This window comes from Geotrypetes seraphini, chromosome 6 (assembly GCF_902459505.1).
Source record: "Geotrypetes seraphini chromosome 6, aGeoSer1.1, whole genome shotgun sequence".
Lineage (NCBI taxonomy): Eukaryota > Metazoa > Chordata > Amphibia > Gymnophiona > Dermophiidae > Geotrypetes > Geotrypetes seraphini.
Window position 1 is genome coordinate 40,483,405 of NC_047089.1, and position 26,102 is coordinate 40,509,506.

The 26,102-nt window shown below is 40.4% G+C and overlaps 1 protein-coding gene across 2 annotated transcripts in view; it reads right to left on the bottom strand.

Moving 5' to 3' along the window:
- Nucleotides 1–26,102, bottom strand: part of CENPJ (centromere protein J) — a 161,240-nt gene that overhangs the window by 46,222 nt on the left and 88,916 nt on the right. Inside the window, exons 11-13 of one of the 2 annotated variants that reach the window (XM_033947756.1) lie at nucleotides 20,302–20,402; nucleotides 12,214–12,315; nucleotides 3,231–3,371 (exon numbers count right to left, since the gene is read on the bottom strand). In XM_033947756.1, coding sequence (XP_033803647.1) covers nucleotides 3,231–3,371; nucleotides 12,214–12,315; nucleotides 20,302–20,402 — 344 coding nt within the window. The remainder of the gene's footprint in view (nucleotides 1–3,230; nucleotides 3,372–12,213; nucleotides 12,316–20,301; nucleotides 20,403–26,102) is intronic. The other variant, XM_033947757.1, reaches the window with a different exon arrangement.

The following is a 26,102-nucleotide window of genomic DNA, read 5'->3' on the forward strand; positions in this document are numbered from 1 at the left end:
AGAAATAACATTGAGATCTCCAATCTCTATCAACAATACTGATTTAGAACAGGTCACCTCTTTAAAAATATTAGGTGTTTTGATTGATGATAAGCTTACATATCACGACTATATAAACAATATCGTTAAATCATGTTTTTATAAACTTCGATTGATTCGCTCTCTTGCAAAATTCTTACAACCAGAATCCATTAACATTCTCATTCATTCCCTAATAATGTCTAAATTAGATTACTGCAATTCTCTTCTTATAAACGTAACACAAAAAGAAAAAAGAAGACTGCAACTTATACAAAATACCGCTGTGAAACTAATTTACAAAGCTAAAAAATACGATCATGTCACCCCACTGTTGATTAAATCCCATTGGCTTCCTATAAGCCATCGTATCACTTTTAAATTACTGCTTTTGGTGTTCAAAGCCTTAAACTTTAATGAACCACAATTTATTAACAGATGGCTTATTCCATATAGTACAACAAGATCACTTCGTTCATCTTCATTTAATCTTCTTTCTGTGCCTTCTATTAAAATGATAGGAACTAGAAGACAAGATATGTTCTCAGTTATGGCCCCACATTCTTGGAATCTTCTACCACAATACATTAGAGAACTAAAAGACTTAACACTGTTTAAAAAAACGTTAAAAACCTTCCTCTTTAAAGATGCGTATGGATCTTAGGATAAAGAAAAATCTATTATCTTTATACCGTTACCAAGTTTTTTAGTTGTTTTTATTTTTTTTTAAAAACAACAACCATTATAACCTCCCTATTTGTTTTTCCCTTTTATGTTTCTTCTTCTCTTCTATCAAAAATTGTAACTATTCCCCCTCTTAACCACACATGTCTTGTATGTTTTACCCACAAAATTATTTTTAACTTATGTTTACACTCAGTTTTTAAGTGTGCTAAATTTTAACTAACAACAAATTTGTTTTTATGTCACCATTAATATTGTGCTTGTTTCATTTATTAATGTATGTTAATATTATTGTACATCGCCTAGCAATTTAAATAGGCGATTCATCAAGAATAAATAAACTTGAAACTTGAAACAACATGAAGAAAGACTTGTCGAAGCTCGAAGAATGGTCTGAAACTTGGCAGCTAAAATTTAATTCTAAGAAATGCAAGGTCATGCATTTGGGCTGCAAAAATCCAAGGGAACGGTACAGTTTAGGTGGTGAAGAACTTATACACAAAACAGAAGTGCGGGACTTGGATGTGATTATATTGTACGTGACAATCTTAAGGTAGCTAAACAGGTTGAAAAGGGGACAGCGAAAGCTAGAAGGATGCTAGGGTGCATAGGGAGAGGTTTGGCCAGTAGGAAAAAGGAGGTTAGATGCCCCTGTATATGACTTTGGTGAGATCTCATTTAGAATATTGTGTACAATTCTGGAGGTCGCACCTTCAAAAAGATATAAAAAGCATGGAGTCGGTCCAGAGGAAGGCTACTAAAATGGTGCGTGGTCTTCGTCATAAATGTATGGGGACAGATTTAAAGATCTCAATCTGTATACTTTGGAGAAAGGCAGGAGAGGGGAGATATGATAAAGACATTTAAATGCCTATGTGGCATAAATGCACATGAGAGGGTATAGGATGAAGTTAAGAGGTGATAGGCTCAGGAGTAATCTAAGGAAATACTTTATTACAGAAAGGATGGTAGATTCGTGGAACAACCTCCCGGTAGAGGTGGTGGAGACAGAGACTGTGTCTGATTTCAAGAAAACCTGGGATAGGCATTGGGATCTCTTAGAGAGAGGAAGAGATAATGGTACTGATGATGGGCCATTTGCCCTTTATCTGCCATCATGTTTCTATGTTTCTATAAAATAGTGATGAGCAGAGTTTCCAAGGAAGCTTGCAGGAAGAGGGGAGAGATAGTGAGGAGCTTTAGAATAAATGCAGCTGTAGAGAAGTTTGAATTGTATGCAGAAACTGATAGGGAGCCAATGAAGTGACTTGAGAAGAGGATTTATGTGGAAATCACGCAAAAGAATTTTGACTAGACTGAAGGGTAGAGAGATGATTCATTGGGAGGCTTGTGGAGAGTAGGTAGTAGTAGTCAGTTCTCGCAGGAAGCGGCTATGCGGCTATAGAACAGAAGAGGAGACAGCAGCATCTACCGTTCTTGGCGTAAGTGGCAGGGACCAGGCAGCCAGCAACCTTTGTGCGCCGCTCTCATCAAGTGAGGCGCCAGAAGTATTAAAAAAGGTACGGGGGTGGGAGGAGGAGGAAGAGGGCCAGGACCTACTTGCTGCTTGCCGCCTGCCTGCCACCTGCCTGGGGGGTGAGGAGGGAGAGGCCGGGGCCTGCCTGCCTGCCCTACCAAATTAAAAATAGGGAGGGAGGAGGGAGAGGCCGGGGCTTTCCTGCTGCCTGCCTGGGGGGGGGGGAAGAGAGGTCTGCCTGCCTGCCTGCCTACCTACCCGCCCTGTACCCTGTCCCTATCTGCTTGCCAGCCACTAGGCCTGCCTGCCCTGTACTGGCCTACCACTAGACCACCAGAGGGGGGACAGGGTACAGAGCCTGGCAAGGAGTGTGCGGTTGGGTGCAGAGCCTGGCAGGGAGAATTTGGTTCAGAATGGCTTTTTTCTTGTTTTCCTCCTCTAAACCTAGGGTGCATCTAATGGAGCGAAAAATACAGTAATACATTACTATACAGAGCACATGTTTGCAAGAATTTCATAACAATGACTCTGCTACAGAAAAACTGTCTCATACCTCAAATGGACAGCCAGAAAATAAGCAATTGTAAAAAAGACTTTTTCTGATGAGGAAATGACAAAATTCTAACATCGTATGTTAGCATTTGCTTAAGATACTGGCCCTACACTAAAACCATTAACTAAAAATTTGGAAGATTATAAACAGAAAGGAAATGTTACATATAACATGTTAAAGAATTATGATTTGACAGCCTTTTAAAAGTCATCACTAGCAGTGGAGTGTTGTTGTCCAGTAATAAGGTACTGGTCAGGCTTCTCTTTGAATATAAATAACTTTAGTATTTCACTGGCTTATCCATGTTTCCAAAGAATGCAATATCGAATAGGATTTGTTCTGATTCTTGTCCTGTTCTAAATAGGCTTGGATTCACCTGTCCTTTTATTTTTGCATTTTAGTACTTTGATCAACAGCACTATATAAAATAATAAACAAACAAAAAGTATAAAACTATAAGAATAAAATGAAGCCTTGACATATGTGTTTAATACATACCACCCTTTGATCTGGCATTACTTGTTTGACATCTCCATTGAAGAACGTTACAGTTACAGTTTTGGAATCTGCACTCACATCTTTCCGTGTTCCATTTGGAAAATGAACAACATGGCAACCATTTTTTAGAAACTTTATAACCTGAATAACAATTAAATAGGAAAATAATATTTAATTGAGCTCTTGCTTTTTCTGATATTGAGCTTTAGCTATGGAATCTAAGATGATTTGGCAGAGCAATTTGAAACTTAATTTAGTATAATTTGAAAATTAATTTAGTACAGCAAAGAGGCAAGGGAGGCATCGTATCAGCGTCCTGTTTGTATTTTGAGGCAAGATGTTTCTTCTTTCTTTTCTTTGCTTCATATTATTTCATTTGCCCACAAAAGCTATTTGCAAAGAGCTGCTGTATTACATCATTAGAAAGCAGTATCTTGAGTTTTAGGAGATGCTGCTGGTATTTAGGTAGCTGGGTAGCAAGTGTGTGTTAGGAGTGCTGAAAGTTGTAGGTTCAAGTCCTTGAATAAGGAGGGAAAACAATCCTACCCCCATACCTTTTATCAAAAACAGGAATGAAAGTAAATTAGACCACATTTATGAGGAGATAGCTTAATTAGAATTTTACAAAGTAATAAGATCAGTGATACTGATGAAATTTAGGTACATTTTAGCAACTTTCTTGTCTGACATTCTTAATGTTTCTTTAGAGTCTGGACTGGTTCTGGAGCACTGAAAGCAGATAGATGTGGTTATTCTTCACAAAAGTAGAATGCTAGAAGCTACAAAGGCTTGTTACTATGATCTCAGTGATGAATAAATTAAAGGAATTGCTATTAGAACAGAGAGGTTCTGGATTCTAATCAATTACAGGGTCTGATGCAGCATTGTCTATTAAACATAGCTCTTATCAGATGAAATCTTATCAATTTCTTTGCATGGAAGACTAAAGTTGGATCAGAAAGAATACTAGATGTGGTATACTCTGATTTTTGTTAAACCTTTGACACTAGTTCTGCATAAGAACTATATAAAGAAAGATTAGGTTCTTACCTTGATAATCTTTCTATTAGATGTGTCTAGTGGTCCTGAATCATAGGGCTTTGCCTCTGAACCCACAAACTGCTTGCAGAAAACTGTCAAATCATTTTTCAACTCTGCCTCCTTCCCAGGGAGCTGCTCCTGCCCCCTCATACCATATAAAAGCAATCAAGTAGCATTGTAATGAAAGATGTAACCAGGAGGAAGGAAACAGGGAAGAATCCCCAACATTACAATTCTGTTCCAAACATTACCAATAGACATTTTAACATTCAAGCAACTGCTATAAAACAGAAAAATTTGTGCAACCAACACTAATTTTATATAGAGTTCATAGCTACTTGTATGTCCAGCTATCCAGCGGAGACTTGAAGCAGGACTATACACTCTCGAGAGTGTTCCCTCCTCTCTCAGCTCACCTGAAAGACCGAGATCGCTCCAGCTCCAGGCTGATTCTTCAAGGCAGAAGGCAGGTGAAGCCCACATAGAGGGGTTTCAGGACCACTAGACACATCTACAAGAAAGACGATTATTGAGGTAAGAACCTAATCTTTCTTTCTAGTGTAATGGAGTCTAGTAGTCCTGAACAGTAGGGATGTACCAAATCAGTCCCCACAGTCTAGGGCGGGCTCACTGAGCCTGCCTTCAGAACACAGGATCCGAAAGAAATGTCTATCCTGGCTGTTATTTCCTGGCTGTTACTTCCATCCTATAGAACCTGGTAAAAGGTATGGAGGAGTAGACCATGTAGTTGCTCTACAGATCTCCTCAGGTGAGACAGCCCTAGTCTCCGCCCATGAGGTAGCAACTCCTCTGGCGGAGTGAACTTTCAACGTGATCAGTGGCTGCTTACCACAGTCCACATATGCAGAGGAAAGGGCCATCTTATCCATCTGGAAATTGAGGCTTTAAATGCCTGCCTTCCTTTCTAGGCATGACTAGTCAGAACAAAAAGGTGATCCCAGATGCAAAAAAACTCATTGGTAGCTTTGAGGTACTGGAGGAGTGTCCACTTGACATCCAGTAAATACTCGTAGTAGCAACATTCCATGCTACCAATCCCAGGGTAAGCAGTGGCTTATTTCATGATGAATAACTTTTGGCCTATAATGTATCTTAAAATAGAATTTTTCCTCAAAAAAATTGAAGTTAAAAAAAATCAAATTTTATTTTTATCCACCCTGCTTTTCTTTCTTGGCAGAGTCTGATGCGTCGATACCCCTCCCTCCGCTCCTCACAAAGAATATAAAAATATGCAGACAGGCTTAAGAGCGATAAAGCCCCGGGACCAGATGGCATCCATCAGAGGGTCATCAAGGAACTATAGCTGAACTGCTTCAACTAATAGCCAATCTGTCGATCAAATCGGGAAGGATTCCAGAAGACTGGAAGGTGGCAAATGTTACACCGATCTTCAATAAAGGTTTGAGGGGAGATCAGGGAAACTACAGACCGGTGAATCTGACCTCGGTACCGGGAAAGATGGTAGAGGCTGATAAAGGACCGCATCATTGATCACCTTGACGGAGGACATGGTCTGATGAGGACCAGCCAGCACGGTTTCAGCAAAGGAAGATCTTGTTCGACGAACTTGCTGCACTTCTTCGAGGGAGTAAAAAGGCAGATAAACAAGGGCGACCAGGTCGACATTGTATATCTGGATTTTCAGAAGGCATTCAACAAGGATCCACATGAACGACTAAATTGGAAAATTGCAAGCCATGGAATCGAGGGTGAAATACTCATGTTGATTAAAAACTGGCTGGAGCATAGGAAACAGAGAGTGGGGGTAAATGGACATTACTCGGACTGGAAGAGCATCACCAGAGGGGTGCCGCAGGGCTTGGTGCTTGGACCAGTGCTCTTCAACATCTTTATAAACAATCTGGACATTGGTACGACGAGTGAGGTGATTAAATTTGCGGACAATATGAAGTTATTCAGAGTAGTGAAGACACAGGGGGATTGCGAAGATCTGCAACGTGGCATAATCAAGCTCAAGAAATGGGCATCGACATGGCAAATGAGGTTCAACGTGGATAAGTGTAAAGTGATGCATGTCGGTAACAAAAATCTCATGTACGAATACAGGATGTCCGGGGTGGTACTTGGAGAGACCTCCCAGGAAAGAGACTTTGGAGTTCTGATCGACAAGTCGATGAAGCCATCCGCGCAATAGGCGGTGGTGGCAAAAAGGGCAAACAGGAATGATTAAGATGGGGATCACAAACAGATCGGAGAAGGTTATCATGCCGCTGTACTGGGCTATGGTGCGCCCTCACCTGGAGTACTGCGTCCAGCACTGGTCGCCATACATGAAGAAGGACACGGTACTACTCGAAAGGGTCCAGAGAAGAGCGACTAAAATGGTTAAGGGGCTGGAAGAATTGCCATACAGTGAGTGATTGGAGAAACTGGGCCTCTTCTCCCTTGAAAAGAGGAGACAGAGGGGACATGATCGAAACATTCAAGATACTAAAGGTAATAGACTTAGCAGATAAAGACAGATTGTTCACCCTCTCCAAGGTAGGGAGAACGATGGCACTCTCTAAAGTTGAAAGGGGATACATTCCATACAAACATAAGGAAGTTCTTCTTCACCCAGAGAGTGGCTGGAACGCTCTTCCAGAGTCTGTTATAGGGGAAAACACCCTCCAGGGATTCAAGACAAAGTTGGACAAGTTCCTGCTAAACTGAAACGTTTACAGGTGAGGCTGGACTCATTTAGAGCACTAGTCTTTGACCTGGGGGCCGTCGCGTGAGCAGACTGCTGGGCACGATGGACCACTGGTGACCCAGCAGCGGCAATTCTTATGTTCTTATGTTCTAATCAACATAAGCACACGCCCAAAGCCCTGCACCTCCTTCCCCCCTCCTCACATACAAAAAGCACTTTTTTTTCTACCACAATCAGTACACACACCTCCCTCCTAAACCCAACAGTCTCCAAGCAAGCTATTTCAGCTTCTTTGAAACCCCCTACCTAGTAACACCACACCTTCTCTCCACGATTTTCAGAAATATTTTTTTTTTTTTGGTAAAGAAAGGGCCATTGATTTATTCCAGTTAACCTTCCAGTTAACCCTATATCCAGAGATATTCTATGTTTCTTTTTTTTTGTACTTATTTATGCAATTTTCAAATATTACAAGTTTAAACTTGATAAAGAAAATAGATAACACTTGAAAATCTCTGATAGCAATTAATTAAGGCAATAAATCATAAGTATATCTATATATTAACCTCAATTTAAGGAAAAAAGAAATAATTAGAGAGGAGACAAGATTACAAAAATCTTGGAGGATTAGAAAACAACTTAATTTCAAAACAGAAATTTTCCTTTTTCAGACCATTTAGTTAACATTCTTATATCGCAGGATTAATATCACAATCAGAGAGGGTGGATACAGCTATAGGAACTGGAGGTTGCTTTGACTCTAGGAAATTCTTTAAATGATCTGGGTCCAAAAATATATACGTTCTTTTTAACTATACATTTGCATGGAAATTGAAGGAAAAACACCCCTTTGAGCTCCAGCACCTGAGGTTTAAATGCCTTCTTCCTCAGTTGCATGGCCCTACAAAGGTCAGGAAAAATAATTACTGACTGACCCAGAAACTTTTCATTCTTAAAGCAAAAATAAAGTCAAAGAATCCAATTCCTGTCGAATTCCAGAGCAAAGGAAGCAGTTAAGGTGGACGTAGCCACTACTGATCTAGAGTCCTCCAGGAAGCCAGTAAGATCAAAATTGGATTCCGATTTCTGTTATTTAACTAAGTTAACATTCGGGCTACCAGAGTTCACATAGAATGCGTTAGTAATTGGAGGAATTGATTCAGACGATATTTGTAATGTCTCTCTTAGATATTTCTTCAACATTTCAACAGGTGATAACATTGGTGATTATGGAAAATTCAACATCCTCAAGTTCAACCTGCGTTCATAATTTTCTAATCTCTCCAATTTTTGATGAATATTCAAATTATCTTTAATAACAAATGATTGAACAGATTGCATTTGTTAATAAAAAAACAAAAACTGGTCTTCGGGACATTTGGAGCATTGAGATTAGGCATCAAATGAATGCGTCTCAATGGTCACGAATTTGGTCTTGGAAGATGAGATGTACAGTGTCTGCATCTATGAGACAAACTTGTTTTTTTCTTCTTCATAGAGCTTTCTGGACCCCTGTTCATTTGCAAAAATTAGATAGCTCTAAGTCTAATAGATGCTGGCACTGTCATCTTGACCCTGGGACATTAGATCATCTTTTATTCTATTGTCCATTTATATTATTATTTTGGAAATCAATTTGGCCTCAAATAAATAGGATGTTAGAAAATCCAGAGGCCTTGACATATGATACTATTTTATTTGGCACGTTAATGAGAGCAAAGAGTCAGATTTCTTCAAAAAACAATAAGCTTTTATTTATTTTGACTGGAGTTGCCATTCAACAGATTACATTCAATTGGAAAGATCATAGCAGATTAAATTACAGCTTCTGGTGGAATTCCGTTTGTCATATCTATAAAATGGAAAGAACATTAGCAACACAGAGAGGATATTTTGGTTTTTTTTAATATATCTTTATTCATTTTCAGAAGTTTCAACAAGTGTACAATAATCATTCAGAAATACATTAATTAATCACTTGACATTCTTGTTTTTATTACTCCAAATAAATATTTATAAAAGAGACCCACCCCTCCCACCCATATACTAATACAGAGAGGATATTTTGGTAAATTTCAGGAGGTGTGGGGACCATTAACAGATTTCTGTAATGAGTAATGAACATTTTCCCCAAGATAAAATAAATGTAATGATGGGATGGGTGTTGGTGGGTAATATTTTAGAAAATTGTATAATGTATAAATAATATACGAATATGTTTGGAGTATTAGGGTTGGAATTATTAGGGTGGGAAGGGAGGGATCTCAGATCTGGTATTAAGGGATGTAATTAGGAATATTTTTAGTATACTGAATTTTATATAATTTAGGTATTAAAAGGGTTGGGAGGGGGGTTTTATTCATTATATTTATGTGGTACATGAAAGTTAATCAAGTGTTGTTGTATAAGTTCAACTGTGTTTCTATGTTACACTTGTTGTAATATGTAAAAATGAATAAAGAATTATAAAAAAAAAAAAAAGAATCAACTCCGTATCTCTTAATTGCTAAGCTTAAATATCTGCACAAGAAGCTAAGTGTAAGGAGGAAAGGACAAGCAGTAAAAATGGAAGTGAAACCTTTTGAGCAGAATACTCCAGAAGTCTTGGGATTTTTGTGTGTATAGCCTGAGGTTTATCATATTAATCTCTCCTTGGAGAAAATCTATAATGGCAGCAGGCTGTAAAAAAAGTCTAGTTTGGGAATATTTTAATGAAGTTCCTCTACCTATAGGCAAGGCAGGCATGTGTGCAAAATACAAACACTGCAATAATTGATGAAATTCAAGGCCTGGTGGCCCAAATAAAACATCCTGAGAAATGCTTTAATGAAGATGGCAAAAGAAACATGTTTGAACAAGCAGGATTTTCATGTTGGTAAATGTTTTGATTTAATCATATTTCTTAAAGATTCCTTTCAGCAAAAATATATATTGTTATAATGGCATACAAAAATCTGAAACCACTTGTGAATTTTGCTTCATTTCAACTTTCTGACCTTTTAACATCTTTGTTGATCCAATATATTTGATTGCTCTAAGTCTAATAGATGCTGGCATTGTAAAATTGAAGTTGGAACTTTAGACCATCTTTTATTTTATTGTCCATGTATTCAGGCATTTTGGATATCAATTTGGGATCAAGTTAATATATTGATGGAGAATCATGTAGCATTATCCTATGACACAGTGGTTTTTGGAATGTGTATGAGGGCCAAAAGTCAGATATCTGCAGCAAACAATAAATTATTGATGATTCTTACTGGGGTGGGAATTCAGCAAATAACGACTAATTGGAAAGACTGTTCTAGACTGAATTGTAGTTTCTGGTGGAACTCAGTTTGTCATATGTATAAGATGGAAAGATTTCTTGCAGTACAGAGGGGATATTTTAAAAGGTTTAAGGAGGTGTGGAGGCCATTAATTGAATATTATAATGATTAAGGTTTATTCTTTTTCCTTAGGGGATAATTTGTAAAAATGGGGGGGTGGGGGGTGGGGGGATAGGATAATCTAATTAAACAGCGGTATATTTCAACTGATTAATGGATATAAGAAACATGATATATAGGTATGAATAGAAAAGGAAAGGGGGTAAATTTATTGGAAATATGTTGTTATGAAATATTAGGGAATATATGTAATATGATGAGATATATTTGTTGTACATTAATTTATATAATAAAATGAACAAAGAGTTTGAGGAAGAAAGGGTGGAGGGAGGGATAAGATAATGTAAGATTAATTGTATTATGAAAGAGGGATGTCTAAGTATGTATATGTTTGGATAGAATATTTTGTTGATATGGGAAGGGATGGGAGGTGGGTGAGGGGAATTAAAACATGTATAATAATATTGTTTAAGAATGTCAAGTGAGTTATGTGAATTAATTGTAATAATATTGTACACTTGTTGAAAGAAATAAAAAGGAATAAAGATAAAAAAAAAAAAAAGATTTGTCTGTGTACTATTAAAATCAACTTTTTAAGATCATTTGTTTCTAATTTTACAAATTTGTTGATACTGGAACATAGGGTGAGAAGGCAGTCGGAAAGTTTCTTAAAACTTAAAAAGTGACAGTTCACTTTTCATACTGTCCATATCGGACTTCATAGATGATGTCACCCACATGTGAGAAAATGCTGCCTGCTTGTCCGAGGATAATGAGCTGTACTCGCAGATTTGCCATATGCTGTGCCTACATTAGATTCTCACTGCAGTTGGGAATGGAGAAGGATTTCTGCCTCAGACAAGCAAGAGAAGCTCCAGCAGCTTGTCTCTTCGGGCTGCCTTTTATTCAAGTTCCAAACATATGAAACCCTCAACTCACCCCCCCCCCAATTCTTGGGGGGGGGGGAGCGCAGCCGACCTCTGCCAAGCCTCCCAGCCAGTTGCGGAGTCAGACTAGCTTGCGCACATGCGCCCGACTCCGCAGGGGTGGACAACAATCTCAGGGAACCTATTCCTGAGCTCCAAGTGTTAAGAGCAGGATTGCCAGGCAGGTTCTTCTTTTAAAAGTGCAACTCTCTTGTCTTCAGGACCCAACATCTGGCCTTTCTCCCAGACAGAGCTGTCTCAGGACTAATGGGATCTTCTTAGCACAGGGAAGCTTCAAACAAGAATGGATTAAATCTTGAAAAAAATAAATAAATCTAGTACAGAGCAGATGAAAGACATCTTCTCAACTTGTTTGCAGAAGTTAAGAATGAGGAAAGGGGGCGCTGCCTTGAGAGACAAGGGAGTGGAAAGAAGAAAATGATTTATGTCTTCTGCAAGCAACTCACAAGTTGAGGTGCTTAACCCGTCCGTAAGGAATTGTATGCTGTTTGCACAGGAATTCAGTTTACACAGATCAAGGCTTTTAGGTAGGAAAACTTTGGGTTCATACCATATAGCTACTTGATAATAAAAAGTGGTGTCAAAATCATTAGTAATACCAGCAGCTACTATATTCCTTAATTGCTGCAAAATCTTATCTCATTGGACTGCCATCATACAATTCTAATCAACTGCAAAAACATCATGAGAAACTTGGCTATTTACATAAGCCAAGAATGCACTGATATATTCTACACAGACTTAATAGTAGGTTCCATAACAGGCCTTTGAAAAATGCACAGGTTATTATTCTGCTGAGATGATGAATACAAAAACTGCTAGTCTTAAGTCTGCATGCTTAAAGTCCACAGTAAGAGAAAATTTTCTGAACCTTTGACCATAGATTACGGGTTTTTTTTTGTTTGTTTGGGAAGCAAAATTATTTAACTTACCTTTCCATCAGCATAGTTAATTTCTTCTTGAATATCATCATTTCCTTTAATCCCAGAAATGAAGTTTTTTGGTGGTACAGATAACTCCTTGAAGGGAATACTCTGAAATGCACAAAAGACTTCTTTAAGAAACCTTTAAAAACTATTAGAGCTAGATTGCCTTTAACAAACTAGTAAGCAAAGATTGCTGGTTTCTGACAGGAATTTTCAGAAGAAAGCAGTGATTGCTAGTGAAAGAGATGGGCAATGTTGACTTTGCCAAAAGCAGTTACTATTTCTGCAGTTTGCTTCAGTTTGCTATGAAAGCTGAAAAACCTATAGAACTCTTTAGCTAAGAACCATCTTCAATAACCAACGAGGAAATTAAGAATTATAAAGTTGCTAGAAGAATACACTGTTTTTGGTGGATCCGATCTCATTATCTCTTATTTCTTTGAAAAAGAACAAAAAATTATAAATATGCTCTGGGGCAGGGGTGTCAAAGTCCCTCCTCAAGGGCCGTAATCCAGTCGGGTTTTTAGGATTTCCCCAATGAATATGCATTGAAAGCAGTGCATGCACATAGATCTCATGCATATTCATTGGGGAAATCCTGAAAACCCGACTGGATTCCGGCCCTCGAGGACCGACTTTGACACCTGTGCTCTGGGGTGATAAAGAGTCCCAACCCAACAGGTTTCAGCAGTACATTTTCCAAGAGCAAAGCTTCTTAAGGTATACAGTCTGTTTGAGATAGAAGGCAATAACTCTTTTGCAATCCAAAGTATGCAAAAATTGTTCATTTTATTGCAAAGTGGCCTTAGAAAAAATGTTGTAAGGTAACATTACATTAGTGATTTTTATTCCGCTTGTACCTTGCGGTTCAAAGCGGATTACATAAGAAGAAAGCTGGACATTTCCAGGAGGGTACATGACATTGGAGAAAACAGATTGAGGGTATAGACTTAATAACAGAATGGACATAGTAACTTTGGAAGATAAATCAGGTTACATTACAATTACATATCAATAGTCTTTTCCTTTTTTTGGTCGGTTGAGGGTACGGTGCCAGGGAGTGAGCAAGACCTGGTCGGTGTAAGTGGAAGAGGAGAGGGAGATTGGGTAGATTGTATATACTTTTTGAATAGTAGCATTTTGATTTCTTTACGGAATGCTTTGTAGTCGGATGTTGAGGTTAACAATCTGGAGATGGAGGGTTCGAGTTTTGCTGCATGCGTTGCTAAGAGGTTATCATAAAGCTTTTTACGATGAGTGCCATTGAGTGGTGGGTATGAGAATGGTGTCAGTGTTCTTCTTATTCTGGGTGGAAGGTTACGGTTTAGGCGATCATTTAGATAGGCAGGAGCAGTACCGTTGAATACTTTGAAGATTAGACAGTATAGTTTGAATTGAATTCTGGTTCTAATCGGTAGCCAATGTGAGTCTAGGTAGGCGCTGGTGATGTGGTCATATTTTCCGAGGGAGTAGATTAGTCTGAGAGCTGTGTTCTGAACGGTCTGTAGTTTTTTGATCATGTTTGTAGGGCATGGTAGATATAGGATATTGCAGTAGTCCACAAGACCTAGTACCAGGGATTGAACAATGATCCTGTAGTGTTCTTTGTCAAAGAATTTCCTTATTTTTCTTAAGTTGCGCATTGTGAAGAATGCTTTTTGGGTAGTTTTGTTGATTTGAGTCTGCATAGTGCAGCATCTGTCTATCAGCACTCCCAGGATTTTGAGGGAGGTTTGGATTGGGTATTTGATTGCTTTAATTTCCAGGTCTGTTATGGATGGGTTTTTGTCCGTTTCAAGCATTAAGAATTTGGTTTTGTCCAAGTTTAGTTTTAATTTGTGGTTTGTCATCCATTTTTCTACTTCGTCCAGTATTGTTTCCAGGTGTCCTGTTGAGGAGTGGTCATGGGTTTCGAAGGGGAGGAGAATAGTTATGTCGTCTGCGTAGCTGAATGATGTTACATTTAGGTTGTCTAGAGTGGTACCAAGGGAGGAGATGTAGAGATTGAATAGAATGGGTGAAAGTGGAGATCCCTGCGGGACTCCGCATGGATTTGACCATGTGTTAGATTTCGTATCATTTATCTTAACTCTGTACGTTCTTGTTTTAAGGAATCCTTGGAACCAGTTGTAAACCACTCCTGAGATCCCTATTGCATCAAGTATCTGGAGTAGTATGGTATGATCAACTAGATCAAAGGCGGCGGAAAGATCTAGTTGGATAATTAGGATCCTGTGTCCTTTACTGAGGTGTTGTCGGGCTATGTCCAGTAGTGTTGCTAGTAGTGTTTCCGTGCTGTGGTAAGATCTAAATCCTGATTGAGATGAGTGAAGTATATTGTGGTCAGCTAGGTAGCTGGTGAGATATTGAGCCACAAGCCCTTCAATCAGCTTGACATATAATGGGATCGAAGCGATAGGCCTATAGTTGGTAGGTGTGTCTACAGGACCTTTTTGGTCTTTCAGTATGGGTGTGATTATGATCTCTCCAAGATCTTGTGGGAATTGGCCTTCTATGAGAGTGCTTTGTATCCACTGCGTGAGGCTGGTTTTGAATTTAGGGGAGGCAGTTGTGAGTAGATACGATGGGCAGTAGTTCAAGTCGCATGAGGTGTGGCTGTATTTTTTATATAGTCGGTTCAGATCAGGCCATTGTAGAGTTGGGAAGGTGGCCCATGTTCTGTCTGCTGTTATGGCTTCTTCTGTTGTGGGGGTAGTTATTGACTCGTCGAGTGTGGTAGTTGAGTTGTTGAAGGTAGTTCTGATTTTGATGATCTTGAGTTTGAAATGGTCTGCTAATTGGGAAGCTGTTGGTGTTTTGTTGCCTTGAGTGGCAAGGAATGGGTTTGTATCTGTAAGTTTTTTTACTAAGTTGAAGAGTGTTTTTGTGTCGGAGTTGTTTGTGCCAATTAGTTTAGTGTAGTATGTTTTGTGCTTTTCCTTAAGTTTGATGTTATATAGTTTGATTTGGGTTCTCCAAGCGGATTTGGTTTGGTCATTTCTCTTTTTTCTCCAAGATCTTTCAAGTTGTCTGCAATCCATCTCAACCTCAGGCAGGAATTTAGGATATATAATGAAGTAACCACTACCCTCAGGTAATTTACTGAATAAGTACAGGACAAATAAAAATTACCCTTTTTACGAACCCACAAAAATCGCTGGCCATGGTGGAAACAGCTCTAATGCTCATAGAATTCCTATGAACATCAGAGCCGTTACTGCCATAGCCAGTGATAAAAAATAGCCTAACGCGACTTCTTAAAAGGGGGGTAAGTTAGCAAAGGAATGCTGGTTTTTTGTAAATGTTATGTCAAAGGACCAAAATGACATGTGGAAAAAGACAAATTGTTATATTAGTTTTAGCATCTGATGACATCTAATAAGAAAACTGTGCATTTAGGAAAACATCTCCCTTTTTTAGGACTTATCTGTGGTAAGAAGCAGTAGGTATCAAATGTATTTTAATGCATTGACTTTGAATGCGCTCTATTATAATTGTATATCAGCTAGACATTAGTTATTTCTCAGCATGTTTTATTTGGTTTGGGAAAAAACCCAAAAAGAGGCGCTGGAGATGTCAAAAACCAACGTATGGTTACAAAAACTTTTATACGTTGGTTTTTGACATCTCCAGCACCTCTTTTTGGTTTTTTGTTCCATTATAAACTAAACTAAACTAAAACTAAACTAAAACTTAGCTTTATATACCAGGTCATCGACCAGAGGAAGCTCGACTCTGTTAACAATAATTAAAAACAATGCTAAAATTGCAATGAGATTAATTTTCAAAATGCTTAGTAAATTAAAAAGTTTTTAATGATTTGTGGAAGAATTGGAAAGGCTTGGATTCTTCTTTCTTTTTCCTCTACTTATTTGGTTTGGGGGCACAAGTGACAAATTGCTACTTAGTCATTTATGATTCCATATTGTTAAGAACTACTTTATCTTAACCTTATCTGTAGGACATCAACCATTTGTGTGGTTGATTCACCCCTGCATGTTGACAGGGAATCTTCAGCAGATCTCTCAGAGGCAACAGACAGGACTATACCAACATTGTATTAAAAACTAAAATTAAAACCACAAATATCAGTATTGATTCAAGGCTTCTTCACTTCATTACACATATGAACCTCTGACATGAATTACACATATGAACCTCTGACATGAACTGCTATGCACTATATTTGCTATAACTTTGCAATTTAAGTATTATTTGTACTATGAAAACACACCTATTAGTATCCAGAATAGCAGTTACTTACCATAACAGGTGTTACCCGGAGACAGCAAGCAGATACTGTCACATGTGGGTGATTTCACCCATGGAGCCCGGTATGGACAGTGTACAATATAGTACACTGTCACTTTAAGAGTTCATAAGCTTTTAGACTGCCTGCACCGCGCATGCGCAAGTGCCTTCCCACCCAATGAAGGCTTGCAGTACCTCAGTTTCATAAGCAAGCTAAGAAGCCAACCAGGGGAAGGGGGGAGGGATGTGAGAATATCTGCCTGCTGTCTCCAGATAATACCTATTACGGTAAGTAACTGTGCTTTATCCCAGGACAAGCAGGCAGCATATTCTCATATGTGGTACTCCCTAGCTTACTGCAATAGGATGGAGGTAGAGTTGGCTATTACGAAAAAAATAGATTCTGTAATACTCCTTGGCCGAAATGACCATCTCATTTGGAATAGGATTCTAGACAGTGGTGAGATGTGAAAGTGTGGATTGAGGACTAAGTGGCTGTTTTGCAAGTTTCATCAATGGGAATGAAACATAAGAAAGCCACTGAGGCTGCCATCGCTCAAATTTTGTGTGCCGTAACACATCCCTCCCCAAGCATAGCAAAAGGAAATGCGGAGAGTATTGTCTGGAGCAAACTTGAGGCAGCTTGTGATTGAGGAGAAACAAACAGGTATATCTGAGGAGTTCCCCATAACTGGAAAACGTGATGGGGTACTTTGGAGTTGAGAGTCCATTTGTGTGGCCGGATAAATCTATTGCGCTTGTCAGCCAAGATATTCTGTTTCCCTTGAACATATAATAATAATAATAATAACAGTTTATATACCGCAGGACCATGAAGTTCTATGCGGTTTACAATGATTAGAAATGTTACAGATTGAGTGAATAAACAAAGTTACAGATTGAATGAATAAACAAAGTACAGATTTAGCGACAGGTGGTTCTTGCGCTCGGTTGTTAAGGACTAAGATTGAATAGGTTGGTTTCCTAAGTATTTCAGGAATAGATATGTTTTCTGGTGTTTCCTGAATTCTCCATAGGTAGTAGGCACAAGCAATTGTTCAAGGTCTTTACCCCATAATGCTGCTTGATGTGCGAGAAGATGTTGATGATGATTTTTAAATTTACAACCTCTAACCGGTAGAGAAACGAAGTTCAGGTGTGAGCTTCGCTTGTGTCTGTTGGTTGAGAAAGAGAAAAGGTCTGTTATGTATTTAGGGGCTAAGCCATAGAGTACCTTGAAGCAAAAACAACCAAACTTGAATTTCACACGTGCCTCCATCGGTAGCCAGTGTACAAGTCGATAGGAAGGTGTCACATGATCAAACTTCTTCAGTCCACAAAGTAGTCTAACCGCTGCATTTTGAACTAGTTGCAATCGTTGCATGTACTTCTGGGGGAGTGCCCAGTAGGCGATGTTACAATAATCGAGTTGACTCAGAATAAGGGATTGTACTAGAATTCGAAATGATGAGGCATCGAAGTAAGCTCTGATGGACCGAAGTTTCCAGTGGGTGTGAAAGATTTTTCTGATCAAGGAGTCTACCTGGTCTTTCATGGTCAGGTTCTGGTCCAGTGTTACACCCAATATCTTCATAGTGGGTTGAATTGGATAACTAAGGTTGTTGATGCACATTGGTGCTTTAGTGTCGAATGGGTATGGCGCTGCTATGAAAAATTTTGTTTTCTCTGAGTTTAGTTTTAGTCTGAGGTGAGAACTTTTTGATGGGGAGGAACCTGAAAAAGTAGACCCTAAAAGAGATTGCCAGGGTTCATCTACCACTGAAGAGATTTTTGAAATGGTGAAGTGACATTGATCTTCTTGGATAAGGGGTCGGAGGCTCGAGACCACTGAGGCACCCTGAAATATAAGCGAGCAAATGGGGTAACTAGACTTATAGATCAGCATCATCTTTCGGGCTGGCAGTGTTTGCAGAGTGAAGACTTGATTGCAGAGATGAATGATATTGTCTCTGTTGAGGAAGATAAGCTTGTAGCTGATTGGTGTCTAGTATGGCTCCTATAAATTGGAGACATTGTGAGGATTGTAGTTGAGACTTTGGAAAATTGACTTTGAATCCGAGCTTTTGAAGAATATCTATGGTCTGTTTGGTTGCTAAGCAAACTGCCTGAGGAGATGTGGCTTTTATCAGCCAATCGTCTAGATAGGGAAACACTTGGAGACCATAAGTCCAGAGTGTTGCTGCTACAACCACCAGACATTCTGTGAAGACTCTTGGGAGAGGACGCTATATCAAAAGGGAGAACTTTGTATTGGTAATGCTGATGAGCTATTTGGAAGCGGAGAAAATTTCTGTGGTCTGGATTTAAGCCTCTTTGAGGTCTAGAGAGCTTAGCCATTCATTTTAATCTAGAAGGGAATATAGAGATAACATGCGGAACTTTTCCCTGATGAGATATTTGTTGAGATTTCAGAGGTCAAGAATTGAGCATAGACCTCCCATCTTCTTTGGAATTAAAAAATACCTAGAGTAGAACCCTTGATTTTTCTGGGTAGGAGGAACTCCCTCTAGGGCATTGAGTTGTGTAGCAAAGTGTCTATTTCCTGAAAAAGAAGGGACATCTGCTGAGATGTAAGAGGACTCTCTTGGAGGGCAGTTTGGAGGAATGGATTCAAAATGGAGACAATACCCCTCCTCTATGATTGGATTTGAAATGGAGAGAATATCCTTCCTCTATGATTTTAAAACCCACGTATCGTTGGTTATGAGAGTCCATCATGGGTAAAAAGATTGAAGACGACCTCTGATGGGAAGATGAAGAAGTTGTAAAGGTGTCGTGTGGTCCATGCTCTCTAGAAGCAGGTCAAAAAGACTGAGCTGGTTTTTGAGTTGTGGATGGTTGTTGCTTCTGGGATTTTTGCTGCCTGTCTCTTCTGAGGTGGTGTTTGGCCGAAGAAACAATAGCAGTCTCTTATAAAAGTATAAGAAGATGACTTCTGAGCAGGCTTATGGATTGGGACTACTTGGTTTTGTTAAGAATATTCCAACTCTGCTCATGCTGAGTAAGCTTTTGTGTGGCAGACTATACTATCTCTCCAAAAAGCTCTTCTCCTGTACATGGAATGTTGGCCAAGCAGTCTTGACGATCCATGTCCATAAAAGAAACTTAAAACCAGGTCAGCTGCCTCATAGTTATGGCCATAGCAGAAGCTCTGGATGTCAGTTTGAACGCATCAAAAGCAGTGCGAGCCATGTTCTTCCTGGTTTGCAATGTTCAGGCCCTAAACACTGGATACACCAGTTGTGCAGGTCAGTGATGGAAATATGCCGTTGACACAAACAGCACTTTTTAAACCCAATGTCTTTGACATGAACGGGAAAACTTGAGCGTCTAAGTTAAACTCAATTTTTGAAAAGAAAAACCACTACCCAAAAACAAGACCCCAGATCTCAAAGAGGACTGAGGAAAACTAAACAATACAAAATAAGAAAGTTGGGGGGGGGGTTTAAAGGAAGAAATACAAACAAAAAACCTTCAAAACATGTGTGAAACTATATTTCACAATCGAACGGGCTGAGGGAAGGCAATGCAGCACTAGAAAATATAACTTCTTCACTCTGCATAAAATGAAGAACTCAGGTACCGTTCCCTCAGGTTCCCTCTTCAGGCGGGAAGGCACTCGCACATGCATAGTGTGGGCAGTCTAAAAGCTTATGAACTCTTAAAGAGTCGGTGCACTTTTCACTATCTGTACTGGGCTTCATGGATGGCGTCACCCACATGTGAGAATATGCTGCTTACTTGTCCTCAGGATAAAAAAAAAATAATCATACAAGTATTTCATTATCAAAACATATTCAAGTTGTAGATATTGATACTTACATGCACAGAAATTCCTGGAAGTTCATCTGGGTGTACCTTAATTTTATCTGAATTGTCTGGCTCACCAACAGATATAGACTTACGTCTTCCAGCAGATTTTGCTTAAAAATAAACACAATACAATATAAATATACCTCTGTTGCATTGTATATGCTGCATAAATATAAATATACCTCTGTTGCATTGTACTTGTTCTTGGAGGACAAGGAAATACCAGTCTTTCTATTTCAAAATCACTTTAACCTATATCTAAAGATTTAGCTCCATTTTTTTCAAGCAAATGTTGCTAAAATAAGGCAAGAAAAAGACAAAAAAAAACAACAACAATTGAATGTTGAAATATCAAAAGAAAAACTGCAAATACATTCAAATAAAGTTGGTGAGAGGGACTAACATGTACCCTACGTAGAGAAAAAGACCTCAGTGTCCAATGGATAAGCAAAAAAAAACCAAACCAAAAAACAAACCCAGCTAATCCTAAGGACAAACCTCCTTCGTATATCAATTTGGGGAGGAAGACACCTCATCGGTCAAAAAACTCCATGGAACTGCAAAAGGCTTTAAATCATGAAAAGCTTTCACCAGTGCTAATCAACCTCAATTATATTTTTCAAAAAACAGCACTTATCTTAAGTAAGCTCCGTAGTGGAAGTCTCCTCAACACACAACTCCACATTGAAGAAATAGAAAGGTCCTCTGGACCAACTGGAGTTGTGATGAAATACCGTATTTTTTTCGCTCCATAAGACACACCTGACCATAAGATGCACCCACCTGTAGAGGAGGAAAAACCAAGAAAAAAAATTCTGAACCAAATAGTGTGCCCTGTACCCTGTCCCCCTCTAGTAGTCTAGTGGTAAGCTGGGACAGGGTACAGGGCACATCTAGTGGTGGGCATGTCTAATGGTGGGCACTTGTAGTGACAGCCAGCCAGCCAGCCAGCTCCCAGCCAGTTCCAAGCCAGCCAGTCAACCAGCCAGCCCACCCCAAGCCAGCCAGCCCCCAGCAAACCCCAAGCCAGCCAGCCAGCCCCAAAGCAAAAGCAAAGGCAGGCTAGGCACCCCTCCCCCGGTACCTTTTTTCCCCATCCTGGTGGTTCAGTGTACTTTCTGCACTCCTGCCTCGGTTCCCCTGCTATCTTTCTGGCAGTGGCAGCGGCGCACGAGGAAGGCGCGCGCTTTTTGCGTGCCTTCTTGGTCCCTCGCTGCACTCCGAATGGCTGCCTGTCAGTTCTCGCAGGATGAGAATCGACAGGCAGCCATTCGGAGTACAGCAAGGGACCAAGCAGGCAAGCAAAAAGTACGCACCTGCCTCTTACACTGCTGTGCCGCTGCTGGAAGAGAGCCAAGGCAGGAACACGGAAAGCGTGCTGGACCGCCAAGATGAGAAAAAAAAAAGGTACGGGGTCTTTTGGGGGTTTTTACATTCGCTCCTTAAGATGTACCCTTATTTCCACCCCCTTTTTGGGGGTGGAAAAAGTATTTTATGGAGCGAAAAATACGGTAATCTGTTTATATATCATTGTATCACATCAGCGATTTACCGACAGGGCCCCTGTTTCGCTAAACACTGCTTCAGGAGAACTGCTTATATGCGAGCCAAACCCTTTAAATCTCCTGAAATTTAAATTTCAGATTTGAGAGAGGTGAGGAATACTACTTTCTAAGTGAGATACTTGAGAAAGATATGGAGAGTGGTTCATATGGAAGCTTCATCAAAGTGGAAAAATATAATATTAAGGTCCCAAGTAACCAGAGCAGGCTTGAGAGGTGGTTTGGTATGAAAAAGGCCTTTCATGAATCTGGAAGCTAAATTTGTACCGATAACGGCTTTTTATCCAGTGACGTATGAAAAGCACCAAGATGAACTCCGATTGAAGTAGTTTTGAGACCAGAGGTGTAGAAGATAGTCTAGAACAGTATTCTTCTTCAACCGCCGGTCAGCAGGCCAGTGCCGGTCCGCAAAAAATTCCTGCCAGTCCGCGCAGGGCCAGCAAGATCATGAGGAGCCTCCGACAATGGCTTTCTTCCCTCCCAGCAGCTCTCGTACTTGCCAGCGCAGCGATTCACTTCGGCAGCCTTGGGGCTTTAGCTGAGTCACAGCTGCCTCTGATGATGCAATTTCATCTTTCCTCAGAGGCGGTGCAACCCATCAAAGGACCCAAGGCTGCCTTAGTGACTTGCTGCACTGGCAAGTACTGAGAGCTGCTGGGAGGGGAGAAAGCCATTGTTGGAGGTTGGGAAGCTACTGGACAAGGGAAAATAAAAGGACAGCTGCTACTGGACCTGGATGGAGGGAGAAGGAGAGATGCTGCTGGGAGGGGAGGAGGGAAAGGAGGCTGAGAAGCTGCTGGACAAAGTAAAATAAAGGGACAGCTGTTACTGGACCTGGAGGGAGGAGAGATGCTGTTGGGAGGAGAGGAGGAAATAAAGAAGGAAACAGCAGGGAGATTAGAGGAGGGGTAGGAGTCAGGGTGGAATGAAGAGATCAGATGAGGGAAAGGGGAGAGACTGAGAAATGAGAAAGTAGAGAGAGATTGATGCTGGGAAGGGGGTCAGCAGAGAAATAAGAAGAGGGAAAAAGATGCTAGATCTGGTGTAGGAGAGATAAAACTGAAGAGAGCAGTGAAGCTGGAATGAATCATGTAAAAAGGAGAGGGGGCACAGGCTGGATGGAAAGGGGCAAGGGGCATAGAAAGAAGGCAGATACCATATGGAAGGGGGAGAGGGCAGACAGTGGATGGAAGGGGTAGATGCTGGATTGAAGAGACAGAGAGGGCAGACTGGACTGAAAAGACAGAGAGGGCAGACGCTGGAAGGAAGAGAATTAAAAGAAGATGAAAGCAGAAACCAGAGACAACAAAAGGTAGAAAAAAATATTCTATTTTGTGATTAGAATATATCAGATTTGAAATATATATCCTGCCAGAGCTGGTGTTAGACTTAATTGGGGACTGCAAAGCCCAGGCAGTGCTTCTTTAGCTTCCAGCTAGCTTAGGGCTCTCTCTGACCAGGGGGCAGTTGCAGCCTAGTTGTACTCCCCTAACACTATTCCTGTCATATGTGACTGCGGTATTTTGTTAGCATGATATTTCTATGTAGCATTCTGTAATAATTTAGCTTATTCAGTTTTCTTGATAGTAGAGGGGATATATGTGAAGGGGAAGGGAGACAGGGGTTTTGTTGATCCTTACTCTGTATTATTTGTATTTATTAAATGACAATTGTACAGAATATTGTTTCTTTTTATACTTTAATAAAATACGTTCAATATTAAATCATAATTGAGGCATGTGCAGATGGGATCAGATGGTTTGCAGGGACCGAGCTCACAGAGATGGGGTGGAAACGGGTTTTTTTATTTCAGTCTTAGTAGTTTGTCGGTCCACAAAATAATTCTTTTATTTCCGCTGGTCCATAGGTGTAAAAAGGTTGAAGAACACTGGTCTAGAACCAATGGAAGGGGACAAGTGATCGGATCTAATGAATGGAGATTATACCAGGCTGTGAAGCAAGTCTACTTGAAATGATAGCAGCACTGTGTGGAAAGTTTTCTAGAAGCTTCTATCATGGCTGACACTGGTGCAGATAGTGTGAAAGCATTTACTTGGTGGGAGAGAGGTACTATACTGTGAGTGCTAAGGAATGTAGACTGGGATGAAAGAGAGAGCCGTAGTTCTGTGTCAGCAACGCTGGAAGATATGAAGTGATGGGTTCCCGTACAGCGAGTTGTAGGAGAGAGAACCACAGTTGTCTCACCAAGGTGCTTTGAGGATCATGGCAATCTGTTGGCAAAGTTTGAGTAAAGTCTTCCTGACTAGAGAAATTGTAAAGAAAGCATAAAGAAACTTGCCCCACCAGATGATTGGAAGTGTATAGTCTGGAACAGAAGAGTGGAAGTTTATGGGTGTGGGGGGAAGCAAAAAGATCCACTTCTGGGGTCCCCAAATCCAAGAATATCAGGCGTAATATGGTTGAGTTGTGTGACCATTCATAAGGTTGTAGGAGTCCACTCAAACTTGTCTACTAAGATGCTTTGATTTCCTATGAAGAAAACTGCTTTCAGAAATATGATGCAAGGAATTGCCCAGGACCAGATCTGACTTCTTGGCACAGTTGGCAAGATCCTGTGCCTCCTTGGTTGCTCACATAGTACATGGCTACCTGGTTATCTGTTCGAATGAGTACTACCTGATTGAGGCAGCAATCTTGAAACTTGCGGAGAGCATTGCAAATTACTCAAAGCTCTAGGAGAATGATGTGGAGAGTTTTCTCTTCAGTGGACCAGCTGCCTTGAGTATGGAAGCCATCGAGATGGGCTCCCCAACTGAGCATGGAAGCATCCATTGTTAGTGTTTTTGATGTGGTGAGTAAGGAAAATAAAGCCCTTGGAAAGACTGGCTGCGCTTTGGCAGGGCTGCTCAGTCGGCATTTTCCAGCTTTGACCAGGATTTCTGACCTGGGACTCGGACTATCTGGGAATCTAAACCACCAGAGGGCCGAGGGGAGGCTAAGCTCTTGGCGCCCATCTCCCCTTCCCCTCACGTGCTGCGTGTGGAACATGGATGGTCCCTGGCCAGCTATCTACTGTAAATCTGGCATGAATCTAGAGTATCCTGGCCTGAGGAGTCTATCTAACCTAATTTTGAGCAAAATTGAAGTGTTTTGAGGCAGATAGATTTCCCAATTTCAAGAGCCTCTAATACGGCCGCTGCTGCAGCGATTTTAGCACTAAAAACAGCCCATAAGAGCTACATTAGGGGTCAAAAACCAGCAATTTTAGGGGTAGGGGATCCTGGTTCCTACCTAGAACCCAAAAAAGCCACTTTTGGAGGAAACCCCTCTCCCCTCATTTTGTTTTGTAGGCTGCCAGCCTTGTACTCATTGTCATGCTTGTGCTGGATGCTGCCTAGGCTGACATTGCAGCAGGTGAAGGAGAGAACCTCTTCCTCAGGCAAGCCTTGAAACTGGACTTCTTGCTTCTTCAGACTGTATCTCAGTCCCACCATGGGGACTGAGACCTCAGCCCCTCACCTCTCGTACTGCAGGGATGAAAAGCAGTCAGCTCCGATCCTGGAGAACCGCCACGAAGCTGTTCAGCCTGCATTCAAGCCCACTGTGGACAGAACCTGGGGAAAGTCTTGCTCCCAAGAGACCGGTCCCTGAGCTCCCGCTCTAGTAGTGCAGGCTGGCGGCCCCTTGGCTACAAACTTCTGACTAGAAAGTCTGTGTTCTCCTGCAGTCAGAGATGTCCTGAGTCAGGGAGCCTCTGCAGTACTAAAAAGTCTCTCGATTGGATGATAAAAATCCAAAATAGAAATAAAACATGAACAGACAGGCTCCTACCACCCAAGTGTAGAGGAGTACAGGACAGCCCAGGGAGAAAGGTGACAGAGCAGAAAAATGCAAATGAGGCTTTCTACACACACCCCATGGGTGAAGGTACATAAACCTACTGGTTCAAGACCGACATTCCTATTGAACTAGATTAAATTTGCTGATGACACAAGGTTGCTCAAAGTTGTTAAATCATAAGAGGACCTTGTGAGACTGGACATCAAAATGGCAGATATTTCATATGAGCCAAGTGTAAAGTGATGCATCTGAGAAAGAGGAACCCGAACTATAGCTATGTAATGCAGGGTTCCTTATCAAGATAGCCTTCAGAAATTGGGTGGCAAAGTTTTCAGCATAGTTTTCATCTCATATATTGATATTACAAGATGTATATGAGATGTAATATATGAGATGTAATATCAGTCTCGGTTCTTCCAAAACAGATATTACATCTTCTTGGAAGAT